A 22,998-nucleotide genomic window follows, 5' to 3' on the forward strand; every position below is an offset into this window, starting at 1 on the left:
GTATCTGTCACTCCTTGTCCTACAAAGTCAGTAGTTTTATAAGTATGTGTGAGATCTCAGAGGTTTTCTTGGTCCTACTTTAAAACTCTATTTTTGAATGATTGGAAGGAAAACATATTTAGAGGGATCAATACTTTAGAGAAGTTTCTTGATGAGCTATGTAATTACATAATTAAACAAGTGTGAATTTTCCCCACTAATTTTCTCTTAAATTTTTTAGTGTACGTCTCTTTGCTGTAAACAATGTCAAGAAACAGAAATAACAACCAAAAATGAAATATTCAGGTGAGAGCTTTATTACATTTTCAGTATACTTCTAAATACATTTTCCCAACTGCTGTAACAGAGTTATGGTCAAGACCATATTTCCATTTCCCTCTATTAAATAATATTCAGCAAATGCAATGTGGGGAGTTAAGACACCCTTCCTGATTGGGTACTCAGCAGCAATGATTATGTAAGATATTATTCACAGGTAATGAGCACGGTAGAGTCAAACAAAGGGGCAATCCTTTCTTTCCCCCCACTCCTGCTTGATAATCTGTTTATCTTCTTAGTGATTAAGGACCTAACATGAATTCCTCAGGTATGATCTTCCAGGCAGACATAGGGCCCAAAGGTAAAGTGGGACATGCTTCTGAACATGTACTGATGCTGTGTGATGTAAGTGTTTAAGAATTATTTTAGTTAGTACTTATTCATCATAACTATAAATCAGGACAGTAAAGAAACTGTTGCCTACAAAGTAATCAATTGCCCAAGGATGACTAAATAGGACCTTTTCACTGTACTTCCACTCTGAGACTCCTTTAGATGAGCTCCCTGTTTTACAAACATGTAGACTAATGAAACTGGGCTGACTCCCAACCTCCTGTTCACATACTAAAGTTCTGATATTACCTCTTATAACCCCATTAGACATTTTTTTTCCTTCCCATTTTGACTTCTATGCTGATTCTGTCTCGTAGTTTATCCTTATGTGGACCAATGGCAGCTTATGTGAATCCTCATGGATATGTGCATGAGACACTTACGGTGTATAAAGCTTGCAACTTGAATCTGATAGGCCGGCCTTCTACAGAGCACAGCTGGTTTCCTGGGTAATGTGGTGGTTACTTTTTTTTGGAGGGGAGTGGGTTTGCCTTAATTGGACAGCGTCCTAAGCAGAGCTGTTAGAATTGTAATCAAAAATAGTGAGATGAATAATTCTATTTAAATCTTCTTCATTTTATGAATGGCTAGTAACAGCTAGTTTGGCATACTCTCACTAAATATAAAGTTAGAAGGTTGGCAACTGCAGTTATCCTTAAATTAACTATACATTTAATCCAGACTTAGCTCATTCTGAAAACCAGCTGGCTTAAAACCCAGTAAAACTGTATCTGAACCATATTCTGTAATGTCAAACCACAGAATATTTCCCAAGCAATGACAAAACAGCTGGAAAAGCATTGAGTCCTGGTTTTCTTCATTTTTTTTCTTTCTTTAGCCCAGTGGCCTTCAAAGTATGAGCCTAGAACTAGCAGCACCACCTGGGAACTAGTAAGGCTGAGGGAATGTGTTAATAGTCTTTGCTTCCAAATTCTGGGTCAGTCTTTTATTTTGAAAGAGGCCAGCAGAGTATGAATGATTACAATTGTCCTTTTGGGGGCACCTGAGGAGCAAAGCTGGTTAAGCATCTTTTAGTTTCTGCTCAGGTCATGATCTCAGGGTAGTTGAGCTCAAGCCCCCACGTCTGCTTAAGACACCCCCCCCCCCCAAGGCTTTCTCTAAAAATTAAAAATAATTGCCATTTTGGATGTAGGACCATATCACTTGAATTGTCCAAGCTTATTTAACATCCTTGTTAAGGATTAAAACTAGAATTAACTTAATAGATACGTTAGATATACCTAGGGAAGTAAGAAGTGGTTTCAGTTAATATGGTTTGGTTTATTTTTCTGGATGAATTTTCTGACAAAATCATTCTTCAGAAGTAGTTCTTAGAAATTCATATATGTCTCCCTCCCACCCCCATTTTAACTCATAAGTGTATTTCTGGAAGTGGATAGTGTTTTGTAACGTGACTGCAATACAAAACCATGAAGGAAAGGTACCTGCGAGTTAATCCAAGTTTTTCCTCCAATGCCAAGAAAGAAAAAAATAAACACAGCTTAAGAACACAATCAAATTTGTTTCAGGAAACCATATAGAATTTAGCTCTGTCTTGATAACAGCTTTATACAATGATAGGCTTGGGGTACAGAAATGTGTTTCCTTAGCTGATACCTTTCTTTAATTTTGTAGGTATGCTTGGACTATCGCCCAGTGTAGGATCTGTGCAAGCCATATTGGATGGAAATTTACAGCCACCAAAAAAGACATGTCACCTCAAAAATTTTGGGGTTTGACTCGATCTGCTCTGTTGCCCACAATCCCAGACACTGAAGATGAGATAAGCCCTGACAAAGTAATACTTTGCTTATAAACAAATATGGTAGAGATAAAGTTATTTATCTAGTTGGTCTTGCAAAATCAGATCTGCTTTGGAAATTACTGCTTTTGATGCATACCTAAGTAAAAAGCAACATTATGTGGAAGGTTGCAGTTTCTTAGTCAAGGGTATTTGAAGATTTAAATTAAAATATACTATTGAAAAGGATGAAAAGCAGTCTAGAAAACTTGGTTTTTAGGCATATCTAGCTTGGTACCATTATATTCTGGCCTGCTAGGATACGAAGACCTCTCTGAAAGGGAGGAGATGGGTTTTCCTGCACCAAACATATTTGTAATTCCCCTAACTCAAGGTTAATCATTTGCTCCTGATACATGGAACCAACAGCAAGTTTTTAGAAGTTCCCAAAGCTAGGGTGCCAAGTACATGTTCCCTTTGAAAGAGGCAAAGAAAGGCTTTAATTTTCTTGAGTTTCTCTCCTATTGATTTGTAAATTTTGAAAATATTAAAGAGTTAAAATACACAGTTTGAGCCCCAAAATAGTGTTCATTTCCTTATGTATTTGCTCAGTGTTTGTCTGAACACCCTTATTCTGTTCCAAATTTCAATTTGAACCTTAACTAATATGGAACAGAGATACTAAAACATACCTCCCTTCAATCAGGCTACAAGTGACTGTATTTTGTAAGCACCTTTGTTCCATGTAAATTGAAAATCTAAGTAAAGTTTAAGAGCAAACAAACAGTATTACACATTTTCTTTGTCTAAATGTAGAATATTTACTCACAAGCTGATAATTTAAGCATAAAGATGAAGCTCTAGATACTGATTATAGCCACCTACCTCTTTGCTTATATATTCAAGTGTTGTTGTTGATGGATCCTTTCACATTTGTGTAATTAACTTCAGTTTTCATAACTGGGCAAAGTTCAACTGATGGGGAGACTGTTAAATCTCTTGTTTTATTATTTTCTTTTACCAAATGTGCAATGGTTGTGAGTGCCTAGACTAAAACGATCAACTGAAGATCTCACATTGCATATTTACATACAGGAGGCAAATGAAAAGCAATGTAGGACCTCCCCAAGTTGTAGGGTTTTTGTAATACTACTGAGAACCTTGGGTTTACAGGACTATACTAGTTGTTCACATAGTCTTACACTATTCCAGTAGCAGTCACAGAGAGGGCACCCCGCTTTTACTTTTGCCACCTGAAGGGTGTAATCACAGAGTGTTCTATTTTGTTCATTGACACTGGCCAATAAAATTTTCTGATATGTAAAAGAAATGCATATAACACTTTTAAATTGGTTTTATACATAACAAAACAAGACCTCTGAAATAGCGATATCTCTGCATTTTAGTAGGACTTAAATTACTGACTTGTCCCCAGAGAGGACAGAGATGCTAGGACTGGCTATACCAAAAGTCAAATCAATTATAAAATGTTAGAATGTAACAGCTGAAACAATACTTTGCACTGTACACCCCTTTACCTACCGAAAGCATTTAAGGCTCAAGCCTTTAGAAAGCATATGTACAAGCCTGGTCATGGATATTTTAATGTAGGCCATATCTTTTTAATTCGTGAAAAAAATTAACGACTAAGGGTACAGGAGAAACCTGATATATACTGTCACATACCACATAAGCACATTTATCTTCCAATTCCAAAGGGAATGTTTATTAAAGGCTCAAGAGTAACTGTCAAGCCAGTCTTTCTCAGGCTTAGCATGCATAAAGAAATCATTATGACAAAGGAAGGTATCAACTACATACTAAAACTTAGAGCTTGCTAGAACAAGTTTCAGGTGTACGAATGCCAGCCACCCAGGACATACCTAGTCTTCATAATTTTATACAGGATATTCTGTCAACTAATTTCAACACAAGTTTGTGTTGAAATTAAATTCATTTAAATGTGTTAAATTCAAGTAAGAACTAACACTTAAAGACATTGATAAAATAATGTAGTTATTTCAATAGCAAACAAACACTTTTTTCTTAAAGATAGTTACCACTTTTTAAGATCAGTAATGCACTACACCGGAAAAAAAAAAATTAAACCCTAGACAGGGGAAGCCAACTATACTATTCACAGCAGGAACTATTCCAGAAGCAGCAGAAGGTTCAAGGATATAAATGAGATTTAAGAGGAGGTAGACTTGACTTGAGTTTACTGCCAGAAACTCACAAAGACCTCTGTTGATCTGAGAAGGTCCTCCAAGCTGGCTTTCATTCAAGTCTCTTAAATCTCACTGAGACGGAGAGAAGAAAACCTAGCCTTACCCCAAATTTTCTGCTATTTAGTGCCAGCTCTCATCAATTTTCGCTCTTCTTTATGTAACTTAGGAGTTCGTCTTTCTCCATTTGGTAGCCGCTTTTTTTCCATTGTTCTCGCAACTGCTGCAACAGAGCCCCAATTTCTTTTCCTGAAGAAATGCCCACTTTTCTGATGTCATGGCCACTCACAGGAAATGGAGGAATGCACCACTGCTGCATCTGCTGCAGAAGACCATGCTCTCCCTGGTACTTCAGGAGTTCACACACGCGGGGCATTGCGTCAGATTCCCTAGACTAAGGGCCAGAATCAAACATTAAAGTTCCATCTCACGTTAGAATGCTTGCTAATGAGCATATCCTAAAAGGTAAATAAATAACCGAGGTGAAATTTTTCATTTAAAATAAATGAAATCCACGTAACACACTGTAGGTCTTAATATTAATTAGTTCTGACCAAGCCTGTATATACTTACATCTATAATGAAGTCTTGATAGGGTTTCAGTGGCTCTGAACTATCCGTTGCTTTAACTAAATCTTTCCTGTTTTTAACTATGAATATACCAAGGTTCTTCTCTTCTTTTGAAATCTTCAACCTCAAATCCAATTTTGTGACATCATCCTGTACTTTGAATAATGAGGCCAAGAGAGTCATTGGCTTTGGTGAAAAACCATCAGCATTTTTACTAACTTTGTTAAATTCTTCTAAACTTGCACTAGTAGGTAAGCCTGTAGGGACAAAAACATTTTTCACCGATTTTGATTTTTTACACACTCATATCCTCAACCAACCATGGTGTAGTATACAAAATGCCCTGTCACTAGAACTCACTGATTCAATCTGATGCTCCATCTTACAGGTTAACCACTGATAAACACTGTTGCTATTCCCTCCTATAATGTCCCCAAAACCCAGGGGAGTCCTAACACGAGTTTTCATTACTGAGCTACATCAGGAGGTCCTGAGGCAGTGGTGGTGAGACTCATGGGAGATACTTACTTACTCATGACTTCCCACTGACCTACTGTCACAGACCATCCACGCCCCACACTGCCATTCAAAAACTGTATATGACATAGCCCCAAGTTTCCTGAAGTGTGCTCCAGCATAGACCACTGTTCTTTCTAAAATAATATTAATTTCTACGTATGTCACTCTTTCAAGTGCTTTACACGTATTAACTCACTGAATCTTTTAGCCCTTCTATTAGACGGATGCTATTCCTCTCACACCCTTTTGGATTCAGTAACTAATGATCATGGAACTAATCAAATCACAAAGCTGACATCATTCAAACCCAGGTCTGACACCAAAGGCCACTGTGTCCCACCCCCGACCCCGATGTTTATCTTACTTTAAAATACTGCATTTCTCCTTTTGGAATTAGTCAAACATTTTTCCCTATGAAATTTTAAACCAGATGTTTCACTGTAAAAAATTCAAATATTTTATAACTTGCTCTCACCTATGTAAGGAGCCACATCAAGATCATAGAGGAGGTGAATCAAATGATTTACATGGTTACCAACAAGAATTTTTTTCAATTCCACCCAAATCCTCTCTCCTGATATTCCAGCCAAGCCTTTTGCATTTTCTGCAATTGCTTCCAGAGTCTCAGGATCGTGGTCACCAGGTTTGTCTACAATTCTCCCATAAAACCTACAAAACAAAATTCTCAGAGCATGTTACCTCTATGTTGGCATATCACTAGAAAAATCTTGTTTTTCATTTAACTGGTACTATTCCATACATCTAATATGAGACAACACAGATTTAGGTTTAAGAGGGACCTTAGACATCATCTGGTCAAATCCTTACCTTCCTTTTGTTCCCAAATGACAAAACCTGAGCTCCAATAAAATATAAATAACCTTTTTTTTAATAAGTAACTTTCTTCAATTAACAAGAACTAGAAACCTCTACTCACTTTCATTTCCAAATCAGTGACTGAGACATTTAGAATGGCCATCAAATGTACTTCCTGGAACTGGTACCTATACTGGATGAATAATGCAGAACATTCTTGGAAAGACTGGAATGCCATCAACAGAACAGTGTACAAAGCTTGCCTCTCTGTGCCCATCAATACTTTTAATGAAGAGTTTCAAACAGGACTCATCTAGCTGCAGACAACGGAGTATATTTCTAGCAATCTCAGAATTGGAAGACTTAAAATACACCCGTACTAACACATCTTTAAAATTCAGTTCATTAATAATGTAGATTAAGTGACAGTAAATATGGATGTCAGTCTGTGTTCTATTATTTGCAAAGAGAGACTTTTACAAATACTCAAATTTAAAGGAAGAGCATTTACTGACAAAATATGTAGGCTCCGTTACAAAATATTCTAAATATGATCCCAACCAGTGAAAAATATTATTAGACATAAACTAGCCAGTTAGAATCGTTTTTAAAAAGGGTTACAGCTTAGAGTTTAAAAATCAGTGCTATGCACAAAACCATCCAAATTTATTTCATGCTTTTAGCAAGTTCATCTAAGGGTTTCTCATGACCACCTAAAACTGTAAACCATATGAAGGCAAAGACACTCCTCCATATTCAAAGCACCAGGAAGTGGTTGGCCTGTGGTAAACAATTACCTATATAATGAATGATCAGTGCAGGAAATAAAAAGAAAAATGGACATTTAAAAAATGATTTAAAGCTGAATTCTATAAAAGACCATCACAGAATGGAGTAAATATCTATGTTTTGGGAACAATCTCACAGTTAAGTCACATTTTACTAATAAGTCTATCAGAAGCAGACATTTGGGATGTCACCATGTTGTACTCTGACCTGCACATTTCACATGATTGGAATTGTGCTCTGGGATATTAAAATCTGTACTATTATTTTTTAAAAATTCTTACCGGAAATATCGTAAAATTCGAAGATAATCTTCTTGTATCCTCTGTTTAGCATGTCCAACAAACCTAACTTTCTTATTTTTTAAATCTTCATAACCATTGAAGTAGTCAAATAAGGTACCATCAAAACCTATTCATTAAAAAAAAGGGGAAAGATCACTGTTAGCAAGTAAGAACTGGAAAACAAAATTCGCTTTTAAAAACTATTACAACAGTGGGGCGCCTGGGTGGCTCAGTCGTTAAGCGTCTGCCTTCGGCTCAGGTCATGATCCCAGCGTCCTGGGATCGAGCCCCACATCGGGCTCTCTGCTCCGCGGGAAGCCTGCTTCTCCCTCTCCCATTCCCCCTGCTTGTGTTCCCTCTCTCACTGTGTCTCTCTCTGTCAAATAAATAAATAAATTCTTTAAAAAAAAAAAAATAAATAAATAAAAATAAAAATAAAAAAATAAAAACTATTACAACAGTAAAAGCTAAGTGAAGAGTTACAAAGTTAAAATACAGACATGGACAGCATTCATGCATACCTACTATCAAGTGGAAGACCGAATGGAATAAAAGGCTGTATTTACAACAGTAACTAAAAAGATAATGCCCAGGGGCGCCTGGATGGCTCAGTCCTTAAGCGTCTGCCTTCGGCTCAGGTCTTGATCCCAGGGTCCTGGGATCAAGCCCCACATTGGGCTCCCTGCTCCGCGGGAAGCCTGCTTCTCCCTCTCCCACTCCCCCTGCTTGTGTTCCCTCTCTCGCTGTGTCTCTCTCTGTCAAATAAATAAATAAAATCTTTAAAAAAATAAAAATAAAAAATAAAAAGATAATGCCCAGAAATGAACTAAACAATAAATATGTCTCAAGTATGAATTGGGGTGGAGATAAGACACCAGACAAGCTGATTTTCAAGTTAATATGGGAAAATAAACAAGAATAGCCAAGGTAATCTGGGGAAAAAAAAATAAGTAACAAAAAGAATCTGGAAAACTAAAACTATAAACCATAGGAAAAAAAATTTATGACCCTGGGAGAAGACCTTTCAAAATATACAGTTAGGGCGCCTGGGTGGCTCAGTTAGTTAAGCGTCTGCCTTTGGCTGAGGTCATAATCTTGGAGTCCCAGGATCGAGTCCCACATCGGGCTCCCTAGTCAGTGGGGAGTCTGTTTCTCCCTCTGCCCTTCACCCTGCTTGTGCTCTCTCTTGCTCACTCTCTCAAAAAAAAAAATCTTAAAAAAAAAATACACAGTTAATCCTTAAACACAGGTTTGAACTCTATACGTCCACTTACAGGTGGATTTTTTTTCCTGAAGATTTTTTTTTTTTTTAATTTATTGGAGAGAGAGCAAGAGAGAGCACAATGGGGAGAGGGGGCGGGAGAGGGGGGCCGAGGGAGAAGCAGGCTCCCTGCCTGAGCAGGGAGCCCGATTCAGGGCTTGATCCCAGGACCCTGGGATTGTGATCTGAGATGAAGGCAGACGCTTAACCAACTGAGCCACCCAGGCGCCCCTATCTTTTTTTCTTTTACAAGACTATAGGTGTTTTCTCTTACAATTTCCTTAACATTTTTTCTCTATATTGCTTTATTATAAGGCAGTATATGATACATTGAACATAAAAAGTTTGTGTTGTTTCTGTTATCAGTAAAGCTTCCTACTAATAGTAGACTATTACTAATTAAGTATGGGGGGGTGGAGTCAAAAATTAATATGCAGATTTTAGACTGCATGGGGGTTTACCAAACAAAACTAAACACACAAACACACACACACCACCAGAACCTTAAAAGAAATAATTCAACCACCTAAAAATCAAATACGCCTACATGACAAGAACCACCATAATGAAAAGCGTAAGATAACTGACATACTGAGAAAAAGACATGTAGGTCAGTATAGAGCCAAATACCTAACTTCCAGAATACACAAAAAGCTCTTGTAAACAAAAATACCATGTATAAATAGAAGAATTAGCTAAAAATATACTAAGGAAACATAAAAAACCTTTAAAAATGAAGAATTTTTGGAGAACCTGGGTGGCTCAGTTGGTTAAGCTCAGATCATGATCTTGGGGTTGTGAAATTGAGCCCCACATGGGCCTCTGCACTTAGCTGGGAGTCTACTTAAGATTCTGCTTAAGATTCTCTCCCTCTCCACACCATTCAACCGTCCAAATGGGGAGGTCAGTGATCCTGAGAGATACTTCACTTGTGCTCTCCCAGAAGAGAAGCACTGCCACTACTTCTGAAAAACTACTTCTCAATTTAGTTGTGTCTGAACTTTAATGCTTCTTGATATCCTGAATGCAAAAATAATAGTAAGCTCAGGCTTAACACTTCCCAAATTGTTTGGATTTATATAGCATTTCGATATGTATAGCAAATTCAAAAGGCTCCAAATTCAAAGAAATAACAGAATATAGGGGAAAAAAGGAAATAGGCAAAAATATGATTACAAAGTAGCAAGTGCATGTGGTCTATCTGTCTCTTAATGACAAGATTGGACTCTCCCTGGTGAGCATGGAAGTACTACCAGAATTTGGAGGGAAGAAAAAGAAAAAAAAAAAAAACACAGGATAAGACAAGAGTGAAGTTTGAGAAGCAAAGTAACTAGAAATGCCAGAACTCGGAATGCTTCATCCAGTAAGGCTTGAAAAAAGCCTGGATGGAAAAATGGGTTGAAAGTAAAAATTAGTGAGAATATCCCATCAGTGTGCACTTCATCTTTTGCTCTGAATAGCACTTTCAACATATGGTGCATAAAAATAAGTAATAAAGTTGAGCTGTAAGAATAATGTGTAGTGGTTAAGAAAGTGACCTCTGGAGCCAGGATGCTTAAGTTGGAATCCTAATTCTGCAATCTACCAGCTGACTGACTTTAAGCAAATTATTGTGGGTTAAACAGCAGTACCTGCATCATAGGGATGCTGGGAAGATTAAATTTCTGTGATGTGCACAGTGCCCGGCCTATTATAAGGGCTCAGCAAATGTTAGAAAACAGTAGTACCAATAAGAATAGCTTTTATTTCTATAAAACAGTATACTGAAAAGGAATATTAGTTTCTCTCTTTTAGTTAGGTATGCTTAGGAGAAGCCAGTTACAAATTTTATAATTGCACTAGTTGGAGCAGTTTACCCTAAGTCAGAATGAGCCAAGAAGAAACAAACACCTGGAGTTTGATCACATAATGGAGAGAAAACATGTCCCAAACTGGGCTCCCTCTTGTCGTAAATCACCTAGGCTTTGGAAATCCAAGCTTCAATCATGGTAGTCTGTGACTTGAGCTAAGCTCTTAACATCTCAGTCTATTTCCTCACCAAATGGATTTAATACTTAAGTTTTTGTGACAGTTCAAAGCGATAAAGTATATCAAGTAACCGAGAACCTAGTAAGTGCTCTAGAAACACATCATTAACGCAGTTAGCAAGAGAGTCCCCATCTTGGCATACAACCCGCTTCTCCATCCCATGAAGCAAATCCTATTACAGGTTTTCCTGTGATATCTCCAGGTTCACTTTAGGCCGCATCACCTTTACAAAAGACCAACATTAATACCTGTTTTTGTTAACCAAAAGAAATCTGGAAGAGGATTTTCATGTTGATGAAACAGTAATTGCTTCCACACCTTATACCATTTCAACTTGAAAAAAGTTACACAGGATACTTTTGGGTAGCAAGGAACCTGTCCTTCATCCTTTCACTATTACTGCTGCCACAACTAGGTTATGAAGAGTGGTTGCTTCAGCTCTATTTTCTAATCCAGTCTTAAACACAAAGGGCTTGACTACAATTTATAGGACAAAAAATAACGCTTCAATAAAGCACTAACTTAATTCACCTATTATGAGTCTCACTGGTTTCATTAACAAAAAAATCAAGTTGAGATGATAAATAGGTTCTCTCTTGCATGCCAACTCTGATTACAGGTGAGTCCTAAAATGTAATGCTATGAAAGAATCGGACCTTGTGTCTGGGCACGGCCACAGAAAAGGTGCTGAGGTCATTCACAAGTGTGTGCCATGGGCACCAGAAAAGAGGAAAGAAAGGCTAGTGTGGGCATGCACAAAAGACAGTGCAATGGAGAATGATTTGGGGGATGTATGTGGGTGCATTTTCCTTACCTGAAATGTTAACCATTTTTAGATGCAATTAATAAGTGAACACGGAATGTGTACATGTGCCAAGCACTGTTCTAAAGACATATAATTATTAACTCCGTTAATCCTCACGACAGCCTTGCAAAGGAAGCAGATATTAGCATCCTCATTTTACAGCCAGTGAGTCAGAGTCAGAATTTGAATCCAGGACTTTTGGTTCCAGAGTCATATTTTAACCCATACACTACACTCTCAGATGAAACTAAACCTCTCCGGTTGGAGAACATTTCCAGGATGCAGATTCACTTGAAAAGGCAGCTTTCAGGGGTTAAGCATCCAACTCTTGGTTTCAGCTCAAGTCATGATCTTGGGGTCGTGGGATCACACCCCACATTGGGCTCCTTGCTCAGAACAGGGTTGGCTTGGGAGTCTCTCTCCTTTTCCCTCTGCCCCTCACCCCGCTCTCTCTCAAATAAATAAATCTTTAAAAAAAAGGGGGGGCAGCTTTCAGAAAGACTGGATTAAAACATTATCTCCAGATATTACCTAAAAACATAGAATTTATAGTGAGATCTCTGCGTTCAGCATCTTTCTGCCAATCAGTTGTGAATTCTACCTCAGCATGTCTTCCATCAGTGACAACATCAATCCGCAGTGTAGTAATTTCAAAATTTTCTTCATGAAGCTGTAATGAAATGTTTTTTAATTAGTTTTTAGTATCACTGGATGAATTGAAAAAAATAAATGAGTCCTGACAAGTATATCTTCTTTCTTTTCAAAGTCACCTAGTACACATCTGTCTTGAAACAGAAAGACACAAGCAATATTCAAGATAGATCCAAAGAATTTTTTTAAAAAATAAATCCATCTTAATTAAAAAGGATGAGTCTGACATTAAAAAAAAAAAAGACAACTCTAACAAATGTTGTGGCAGAGAACAGAAGAGGCCCTCAAAACAGTGTATTCCAGTTCTTCATTTCTAATTAGGCTACTCTGAAATATTTTTTAATAGCTCCAGTTTGCCTCTTAAGAGCTGAATATCAATTTATAACATATATACCATTAGCAAAGGACTGATAGAGGAAGAAATACAAACCATTAACTCCTTCTGCAACTGGTAACCATCAATGAAGCTGAAATAAAGTACTATATATATATATATACATATATATCGTGGGAAGAGAGATGAGCTCCAGCTGGGAAAAAGCGGAATAGCTTCAGGATAGATGACATGTGAGCTGAACCTTGAAAACTAAGTAGGATCTGTACGTGCACACGTGGAAAGAGCATTTCAATGAAGAGAAAAGATAACCAAAGGCACAGGTGAGAGAAAGAGGGATATATGCACAAGAAAGTACTGTTGACAAATAGCATGTTAGCATTTAGGGTAGACAGCAAAGGGTTTTACATGCCACTGAGGAATCTGGAATCTCTTCATTAAGAACTGAAGGCTACTAATGATCACTGTAAGTCTGTTCTAGAATTCCTCTCAATCTCATTTCTTCTCTAGAAACAAGTTAGATCTCACTATAAGGTTCTAGAACTCAAGAATTTGAAGCACAAGTTTTCTGTAAAGGTAAGCAGTAAGAAAAGGGTTTGAAATATGGGAGACTGAAAATCACTATAGGAAACAGACCCCTGGAATGTCTCCCTTACCCAGGCAAAGAACCAGAGATTAACTCACTAGAAAGGCTGACCTATAAATAGTCACAATTTGGGACACCAGCTACAGAGGATGGTGGGAGTGAAGCACCACAGTGAAAACAAGATTAAGTGAAAAAAATCAACACGACCCTGACTCTCTTTCCCCACTTGGTTTTCCAAATGCTAATAACCAGGCTTGTTCTAACCTGAATGACACTAAAGGATTCTTCTGATTTTCCCTAATGAAAAGGCCTACCGATACTGACATTGGTGATCCCACAACTAACTAGCTGACATTTCCTACACAAACTACAGTAAAGTTCACAAGTCACCTTACAAACACCAGAGGATCACCCAAACTTAAGAACCAGACCACATTTAAGGAAAGCCAACAGCAAAGACAGAAAAAGAGGAAAGAGAGTGTCAAAGCAACGATAACCGATATCCTAAAGAAAGATATTGCATCTGAAACAAGAAGAGAAAGTTTTCAAAAGAAATATTCTGAGAAACACCTCAAAAATTTTTTAAATGGCAAAGGCTGCAAATATAACAGGAAAATTGGATGATCAAGTTAAGGCAATCTCACGGAAAGTAAAATAAAGATATGAGAATATAAAATAGGAGAGGGGCGCCTGGGTGGCTCAGTCAGTTAAGTGACTGACTTCGGCTCAGGTCATGATCTCAGGGTCCTGGGATCGAGCCCTGTGTAAGGCTTAGCGTGCAGCAGGGCGTCTGCTTCTTCCTCTCCTCCTGCCCCTCCCCCTGCTCGTGCTCACTCACTCTCTCTCTCTCAAATGAATAAAAAAACTTAAACAAATATAAAATAGGAGACAAAAGATAAAACTAGCAGATCAGAGTCCCCATGGTCCAACATCCAACATCACAGCAGATTCCAAAGGTGAAGACCCTGAACAAAGGGGATGGAATTATGAGAGGAATACAAGACGGCCCACTAAGTATCCCTACACAGTGAATGAAAAGACACATCCAAACCAAAGCACAGCGTCTTGAAATTAAAAACACTACATAAAAAGCTCAGAAAGCCTTCCTAAGGCGGGGTGGGGGGCTGGGATCCGGTCTCAGAGGAGAAACCTGAATGAGCTCAGGCTTCCCAGGGCAGTACTGGCAGGTGGCGAACAAAGGCTTTCCACTTCTGAGCGCAAATGATTGCCAGCCTGGAATTCCACAGCCAATAAAACTATCAGACCAGTGTGAAGGTAAAATAAAAATATTTGCAGACATGTAAGGCTTTTTCAGGTTTCAGACTATTAAAATGAGAGCCAAAAAAGAAAAAAACAAAAACAAGAAAGAATATCACATAGGACTCAAGAACCAGGCTGTCTAACAAGGAAAAGGCCAGGAAATTCCTAGCATGTGGTGCAGGCAAATCTCAGGATGAGGAGTGGGAGCCAGCCCACAACCTGCACATGTGAGAAGAGGGAATGCACCAGATGAAGTGGCTCAAAACACGGGAACTGAAACTTGATGGGTTTCATCTACTAAGAGGAAGGTCACAGAGTACAGGAACGAAATAATGGCACACAGAAAGCTAGAGAAAAGAAAAATGCTGTTAAGTGCAGGGAAAACCAAAATCACCCCAGAAAGAGATGCAGGTACAATACACTTCATAATCCAGCTGCAACCAATACAGTCAGAAATGAAAACACTGAACATGAATTCAACCAAACATGATGGTCCAGGCATAGTGTGAAGATGAGGGAGGGAGAGCTGCATGCACTGTGGGCAAGAAGCTGCCACTCTCCCGTGCAGCAAGTCAGCACACAACATCTCACAACTGGGAAATCTGAAACAAAGACAAACTCTGCAGCATAGAAATGACTTTTTTAGAAATGTGGGCCTAACAGGTAAGTACCATAAAAACTAGTTGAAAGTGGCTGTAGCAAAGGAGGATGCAGGGTGTAAAAGGGAGAGAGAGAGAGACATATTTTATTAGTTTTTCGTCACTTGCTTTTTAAAACTAGAAAAAACATATTAAACTTCTAAAAATTACAAAACAGACAATGTAATTGCTGTCAAACCTGTCATTTACCCTGGCAGTAATTGTTCCATGCTTTTCTCCTTTGTTGTTTATCATACGAATACCCGCAGCCTGAAACATGTCCTTCATTTGAGCAGGGGTAGCAGTGGTAGCAAAATCCACATCTTGAGGCTTTACTCCATTTAATAAATCCCTCACTGCTCCTCCTGCTATTCTTAATTCATGATTTTCTTTGACAAATAATTCTGAGAGGAGAAAGAATATATTTTACTTCAGTTTATTTAAGAATTACAGAAGTATAAGGTTTTTCCAATCTATTAGGGACAGCAGAAATTATTTAACTAGACTTTTCACATAAAAATTAGAACAAGGCCCACAGAAATGAAGTGACTTACCTAGAGTAGAATGCCTCTCACAACTCTTGAGAGCAGGGAATTTGCAGATTTTTTTCTTGGCAGATTCGGAAGATAATTCAGAATTATCTTCCGAATTATCTTCCACAATCCCCCAAGGTCACCGATATACATTTGAATTATAACCAAAAAGTGAAGAATTCTGCTTTTTCTCCAAGTTTATGTGCATACTTCAGAAACGTCAGGTGTTCTTAGACCTATTTCTCTTTGTGTACTGATGCTGAGGCTGTAACGTTCATGCATGAAACTATGAAACTGTCAAACAACATTAGTCTATCACCCCAGGTATGATAACGTTACAGCTAAGAATCCCTCAAGAAATAATCTGCATACAATGTTTATTTCTGCTCCTCTCTGTGCTCTGTGGGTTGTGCACCAAGACACTTCATGGCCAGCTGCTTAGCGAGGTGAGTAAGCTGGGAAGGTGTTTGGGTGAAGTGATCTTTGCAAGCAAAGTTACAGAGAGAAACTACAGGGAGAGTTTGAGTTTCCTATGGCTCAAAAGCCATAGGAAAGCTCAAACTACTGTGAGGGCCTCAATACAGGAGACCCAGAGTGGACTCCTCTAGGTACAAGATAAGACAAAGTCCATTGTTAATTACTCATGACCAAAGGACATCATAGGGCACCTAGGGAGAATGACATCCAGAAACTGGCCTTATACAACCCCCTGAGCCTTGGTATTGCCAAAAGGTGGCCTGGCACCCACAACTGGGCCCTGGTATTCTCCTGTTGAACCCAAACAATGTCAGAGAACATCCACATCAGACAAGTCCACTCGGTGACCATGATGGATCGGTTAAAACAAGACAACTAGTAATCCTGTCTGAACACAGAAGACATGAATACTATCAAAGACACCACCTTATGACAATTAATAATATGTGTGACTTCTCCTTATTTATCTACCGGTTAACAGAGCAGAGAGCTGTGTTCTCACCTTCTAGGTAAGAATTAAGACACCCATCGCAGATTTATCCTTGCTTCCTGATACCACCTAACCCACAGGAAAACTGTACTTCTTATACCCGCCCCAAAATATGATACAAGCACAAACCCTACAAGAAGTCCTTTCTAAAAACCTTTGGCTGAGATACTCCAAGGTTCTCCATGGTCAGTGTTCTCCTAACAACTCACCTGGTCTCTGGCTGGAGGGCACTGACCTGAGCACTGAGCTAAATACATCAGAGTTCTGGCATCCCTAATCACAAGCCAGTATGTTAACCTCCATCCCTACCCTAAATCTGTGCTTGCTCATCCTCTTCCTCTACCTATTCTTCCTAAACCTTCAGCCCAACTCTCTGGAGATGACCTACAATGATCTGCTACAAAGTAACAAATGCTCCCTCCATTTACCTTCTGGCCTAAATTTCTGGCTGTCCCAGACCATCCTAAATCCTTTCCAAGAGTATGTGTTGTTCATCTTCCTTTCACTCCACATTTCTAATCAAGTCCTACTGACTATATGTCCCTATTAAGGGTTCCTTCATATAGGGTTCATGGTCTCTTAAAATATAAAAACCATGTATGGTAGTCAAAAAAAAAAAAAAAAAAACACAAAAAACCATATATGTTAGTCCAGTTTTCATGAGATTTATAGAGGTCTATGACCCAAAAAGTTAAGGACTGCCAAACTATTTCTGGACTCTATCCTCATTTCTCCCTAGTTCAGGGCCTCTTCACCTCCTTCCTGAACAAGAGTGCTACATCAGCCCCCTTAAATCCAGCTTCCACCGTCTAGACAGAGGGTTCTAAATCACTCGCTTGATTAGGCTATGCCACTGTTCCTCTGACTACTCCCAGCACAATATCCACATTTCTGCGGTACATTATACAAGGGCCTCCTGACCCAGTTCTGTCTCCTCTCTCACTAATCTCTGCATCGTGTTTTATACTCAAACTCTCCCTGTAGTTTCTCTCTGTAACTTTGCTTGCAAAGATCACTTCACCCAAACACCTTCCCAGCTTACTCACCTCGCTAAGCAGCTGGCCATGAAATGTCTTGGTGCACAACCCACACCAGAAAGACATTTTGCATGTCAGTCACTCATACCTAAACCGAACTTTCAGGATGTCATACCACACGATCTCATCTATTCTACCCTCTTTTCCTCTGTTTTTCTAATGCTGGTCATGACCACTAAATTGACTTTAAGGTCGACTAGTGGGTTACTACCCACAATGAGGAAAACACTGATCTAGCACATCCTTATTCATCTTTTGTGATTCAGTTTAGGAAGCCTCTCCTGCTGGTGGAGTTAAATCAATTTCCTCTAAGCTATGAGAGGAGCCTATTTTTTATGCATACTAATTACATTAAAATTACCTGTTCATTCTCAGGGTAGAATACTTATCTTACTTATCTTTACACCAATGTGGCTCACAATGGAACCTAATTGTGATATCCCTGCTTCAAAAAAAATTAAAAAAAAAAAAATCAGAGTGACCTCATTGGAAATGTATTTTTTAAAGGTTTTCTTCCTTCAATACAGTGAGAAACTATTTTGAAATGCAAAAAATGAGTAAGTTTTACTTTCACTTGAACCTACTTTAACAGGATGAAGAAGGTCAAGACTGAATACAAGATCACCTCTGTTTTAAGATTCTCATGCTAGCTCGACCAAAATTTTAAGTTCAAAGTCACCTAATCAATTAACTGCATTACACAAAGAGATACAGAATTCAAAGTAATCTATTCATCATTTTGATTAGCCATATGGAAATAGATAACTATTTCCCCAAAACTCACAATTCTAATATAATACCACTGAGAAAGGCGTATTAAGGCAAAAAATGTGCCCATGTGGAACAGTCATAAAAACTGTAAGAAATGCAATGACTTTATGCTGACCTAAAAGAATAGGGATTATCAAGCTTAGACACTCTTTTTCCTCAATTACTGGTATCTTCAATCTTACAGAAATCCACATTTCAATTAATTTTGTAAACTACATACTCAGAAAAAAAATACCTAATGCAGCTAAATTTAATTGTAAATTTAAGCCTGAGACTCAAGAAATGCATAATTTCATCATTCCAAAGCTATTAATCTGCTTCAACTGCCACAGCTGATAGTAAGCTATTTTTAATTATTATCGTTAGCAATCCAAAGGACCATGACATTATATGTCAGAAAATTTTTACGATTGTCTATTTTTTTATTTTAATTTTCAATCTAATTTTCATTAACTTCTTCCCTCTACAATTTTGAATTTTAAGTTTTGGAGGAAGGGGGTACAGAAAGTGCAACTAAAATGGGAAGACCATTTTATGTCATGACTATTCCTACCAAAAAATAAACGAACTGTTCTTCAGTTTTTCCAGGATCTCCCAAACTTGAAGAGTGATCAGGTGTTCCTACTGTCCCAAAAGTTACAATGATGGCTTTATGACAGCACATACCAAAGCACTTAAAAGCTAACCACTGAGTGCTAATGCCCAGTATTTCTTAAGGACCACAGCCAAGCAGCCAAAGAAGTCCTGGCTTGTCCACTAACCACGTTAACTTAGGAAAAAAATCAATGTTTGGAACTTCCGTCTCACGTATAGAATGGAGAAAAAAATCTCATATGCCCCTAGCATGCCTCTACAATGTTGTCCTCAAGCAAAAGGAAAAATAAATTACATGAAATAAACTGACAAATTATAAAATCCTATACAGTGTACAGATAATCCACTACCCTAGCTTCCCTAAGTCTTGCATACTGGAAACTAATTTCACATGTGGCAAAGCACCTATTAGGATTTGAGAACTGGTATAGTATTCAACTGCACAGTATCACCATACAACAGCCATCATTTGTGTGTATGTGTTTGTGCATTGTTTTCATGCAGAATATCTTATTTTACCAGAACACGCAAGTCTTTAGAAAGTAGCAAAAACCAAATAAAACCAACTATTTGATTTTCTAACTGATGAGCTTTGCACTAAAAGATTCCATTCTTGCCACTTCCACTCTAACCTAAAAAAGTCAACTTTAGAATATGTCCGTGCTGGGGCACCTGGGTGGCTTGGACAGTTAGGCATCTGCCTTCAGCTCAGGTCATGATCCCAGGTTCCTGGGATTGAGCCCCACATCGGGCTCCCTGCTGAGCAGGGAGCCTGCTTCTCCCTCTCCCTCTGCTTCCCCTGCTTGTACACTCTGTCAAAAATAAATAAAATCTTTAAAAAAAAAAAAAAAAAGAATATGTCCGTGCTACCATTTGCCAGGCTTTGGAGGACAAGACCCTGGGGGTAAATAGATCTGTATCTTCCCACCGTACTGAGTTTCTAAATCCATAGGATTTCACCTCTCAAGATGGAGACAATTCAACTCTTGAGGTAAGGGTTAGTAAGCCAAATGAAATTGTTAAAATAAAAGATGTTCAAGAACCTATAGCAATCAATATCCAGAGCCTTGTTTCCAAAAGAAAAATGCAGAAGGACCTGAAACAGGCCACCAAGAGTTAATTACCTACATCCAAGCATTTGGCACCTTTCTTCCAAGAGGCCTCTTGCAACTGAAGGTGGGAAGATTAGGAGCTGGGAAAGGCATATAAAGAAAGAACAAGCTTGAATTCAACTCAGATTTGGAGCTTCTAAACTTGTGCTGTTCAAACAGTAGGCATATATGGTTACTGAACTGAGCACTTGAAATGTGGTGAGTCTGAATTAAGATGGTCGGGATGTGCTAACCACCAGATTCCAAGGACTTGCAAGGAAAGATGTGAAATACCTCATTAATAATTTTACATAAATTTTATATTAAAATGATGGTATCTTAAATGTAGTTGATAAAATGCTATACTAATTACTAAAATTAATTTCACCCATTTTTTATCTTTAATGTGGCTACTAGAAAAGCATACATTGCACATGTGACTGATATTTCTATTGGACTGGAGTTTCTACACTTTTTCACTGTAATTACAACTCAGAGTGAAGTATCAGCTTTAGACCCTCCACTTCAAGATCACATGAAGAATCTATATGAATCAACAAGTTCTGGACCACTGACCTCTGACATGTATCTAAAAAATCATCTAAATTCAAGAATAGAAAAGTAGCTCTGGGAATAAACGAATACAAGGAAAGTCATTTCAACGCTCCTCCACCTTTTGTGCACAGAATTAATGGAGTTCTTACAAAAATTTATGGATGCCCATCCTCCCCAGAGATTCCAGTTCAGTAGGTCAGGGTGGTACCCCAGGATTTGTGTATTTTAAGAGCTCCCCAGGTGAACCTAATGGACAGTCAGGGTTGCATGCCACTGTATAGGTCATGTTTCTACAAACACATAACCTTTGTGTATTTCTTAAGGGCCACTAAAATACCAGAGGCTTTGGAATGCAGCTGTGTGGCTGCTTCAGTAACAGCATAGCTGATTCTGAGGACCAATGTAAGGAATGGTAAGACTGTGACAAGCAACATGAAGCTGCTGTAATCAGGGACTTAGCTTAAGTCATTTCCTGTGCCCCTTCCAGGTAAGTTTTGTATGTGCACAAATGGAAGGGACTCCTATTTCCTTCTGCCTTCAGTTCACTCACAAAGCACTTATGACTAAGGAGGAAATACAGCTTGATAGTTACAAGCTGGGTACTGAAAGCAGACTACCCAAGTTCAAAATGCAGCTCTCTAGTTATTATAAAAATGTTGGCACATTCCTAAGCCTCCTTCCTCATCCACAAAACAAGAAAAAATGTATCTACTCATTAAGTTAGTAGGCCCAATTCTGTAACCTATCTATAAAGTAATTAGCATAACATACAGAAAAGCCATGTTTTTTAATTGAAGTCACTGCCTGAATCTTTTATGTTTGGCTATAGTTTGGGATTACCCATAGTAAACCTTTCTTTTGTTAGCTCAACAGCAAAAAAACAAAAACAAAAAAAAAACCAAACCTGAGTGTTGACTAAAAAACATTAAGCCTCCATTTCTCCATTTACACGGCCTTCCAAAGCAAGAAAGCATCCTAATCTCTCACCTGTCAGACTCTTCAATCCTGCTGTGAACAGTGACTGGAATTCTGGAGACTGCAACTTCATTGTAAATAGATACTGCTTGAAAAGGCACAGCCTACTCCAACTACCGCTCAGTAATGGCCTGTGCCAGGGATTCAGGCACCTCAGCATCTGGGGGCAAGGTCACCAACCACACATCTACAAGACAAACATGCATGTACAATAATGAAATTCACAAGTGAAGGAAAATAAAGGGATATACTGCAATTTTATTTAACATCTGAGAGACACTCAATCTCCTGTTCAGATGAAAAAACTGAAACCAGTGACAATTTGAGGGACAGTCACCTATGACTAGATCTATGCTTGTGGCCATGCAGTTTTGTACTCCTGAAGCACTTACTGCTATAGTCGCGTTATCACCTTTTACTATTACAGTGCTCCCTGGAGAGGTGGGTTTCAGTTAAAGCTTGAGGGGAGCAGGCTGCCAAGAACAGTGGTTGCAGAAAAGGAAACTCAAAACACAAGAAGACCTGGCCTCCTCCAAAACACGGCACAGTCACACGTTTAACACAGTACTTCCCCACCTGCACCTAAGATATATGACCCAGGGACATTTCCTAGGCATTGAAAAACATTTTCCCAAGACTTGTCTTAGCTGCCCGCTTTTTTCCTCATTCACCACTCCTTTCCGTCCTGCCGGCTCCTGAGTCCCACCCACACCGATTTCCACGTGAACTGGGTCTCCGTGAGGGACTGACAGGATTTCAAGTGGCCCCGACGGAAACCACAAGGGAGTCATTCCTTTCGTGGGAAGCAGGTTTCAAAAAGCGGCGTTTCCCACCAGGGGGCGAGACGAGTTCTCCTCACCCAGACCACGTGGGGAAGAAAAAGTGTCCTTCCAACTCCGCCTAAAATCAGAAAAACCCGCTGAGGACCCTGGCCTTGAAAGAGGCGTGTCCCGCCCCTCACACCAGGTGCCAGACCGAAAGCTTAGTGAGACCCTCGGTGGGCCGTCCCCAAAGAACGGAAAGTGCCCGGGGAAGCCCGATGATTCAGCCTGCAGTTAACTGGAACGTGGCAGGGACGCGGCCCCACGACCTGCACGTCGAGCTCTGTTCCGCAGTGGAGAGAATGCCTCTCACCGCCACAGGCTCGCACCCTCCCCAGGAGGCTCCATCGCCCCACTGCCCTCCCTGCGGCGCGCACCCGCACGCCCTCCCTCCCTGCGGCGCGCACCCGCACGCCTCCCCTGTGCGCCCGCTCACCGGCCCCACCGCCGCCGCCGTCGTCGTCGCCACCCCGCGCACTTCCGGACGGCGGACGCCGTG

General features: G+C 39.2%; 2 protein-coding genes across 9 annotated transcripts in view; one reads left to right on the forward strand and one right to left on the reverse strand.

The window, feature by feature from the left end:
• The window catches only part of CRBN (cereblon), a 31,547-nt gene extending 28,588 nt beyond the window's left edge, over window positions 1–2,959 (forward strand). For all 5 annotated transcript variants that reach the window (XM_036112446.2, XM_036112449.2, XM_036112447.2 and 2 more), the window contains 3 exons: window positions 221–285; window positions 969–1,100; window positions 2,287–2,959. In XM_036112446.2, coding sequence (XP_035968339.2) covers window positions 221–285; window positions 969–1,100; window positions 2,287–2,467 — 378 coding nt within the window. In that variant the 3' untranslated portion in view covers window positions 2,468–2,959. The remainder of the gene's footprint in view (window positions 1–220; window positions 286–968; window positions 1,101–2,286) is intronic.
• On the reverse strand, window positions 274–22,985 carry TRNT1 (tRNA nucleotidyl transferase 1). Of its 4 annotated transcripts, none has more exons than XM_078075894.1 (9): window positions 22,936–22,985; window positions 22,538–22,578; window positions 21,691–21,865; window positions 15,366–15,559; window positions 12,218–12,356; window positions 7,593–7,719; window positions 6,182–6,375; window positions 5,191–5,444; window positions 274–5,011 (listed from the first exon to the last, which is right to left on the reverse strand). In XM_078075894.1, the coding sequence occupies exons 3-9, from the start codon at window positions 21,836–21,838 to the stop codon at window positions 4,757–4,759; spliced, it is 1,311 nt and encodes a 436-aa protein (XP_077932020.1). In that variant the 5' UTR covers window positions 21,839–21,865; window positions 22,538–22,578; window positions 22,936–22,985; the 3' UTR covers window positions 274–4,756. The 4 variants fall into 4 exon arrangements, with proteins under 4 accessions (XP_077932020.1, XP_077932022.1, XP_035968343.2 ...); XM_078075896.1 differs by having other exon boundaries at window positions 22,429–22,578; window positions 22,936–22,981; XM_036112450.2 differs by lacking the exon at window positions 22,538–22,578.
• Between the last annotated feature and the right edge of the window lie 13 nt (window positions 22,986–22,998).

The sequence above is a fragment of the Halichoerus grypus genome, chromosome 1 (genome assembly GCF_964656455.1).
Source record: "Halichoerus grypus chromosome 1, mHalGry1.hap1.1, whole genome shotgun sequence".
Classification (NCBI taxonomy): domain Eukaryota; kingdom Metazoa; phylum Chordata; class Mammalia; order Carnivora; family Phocidae; genus Halichoerus; species Halichoerus grypus.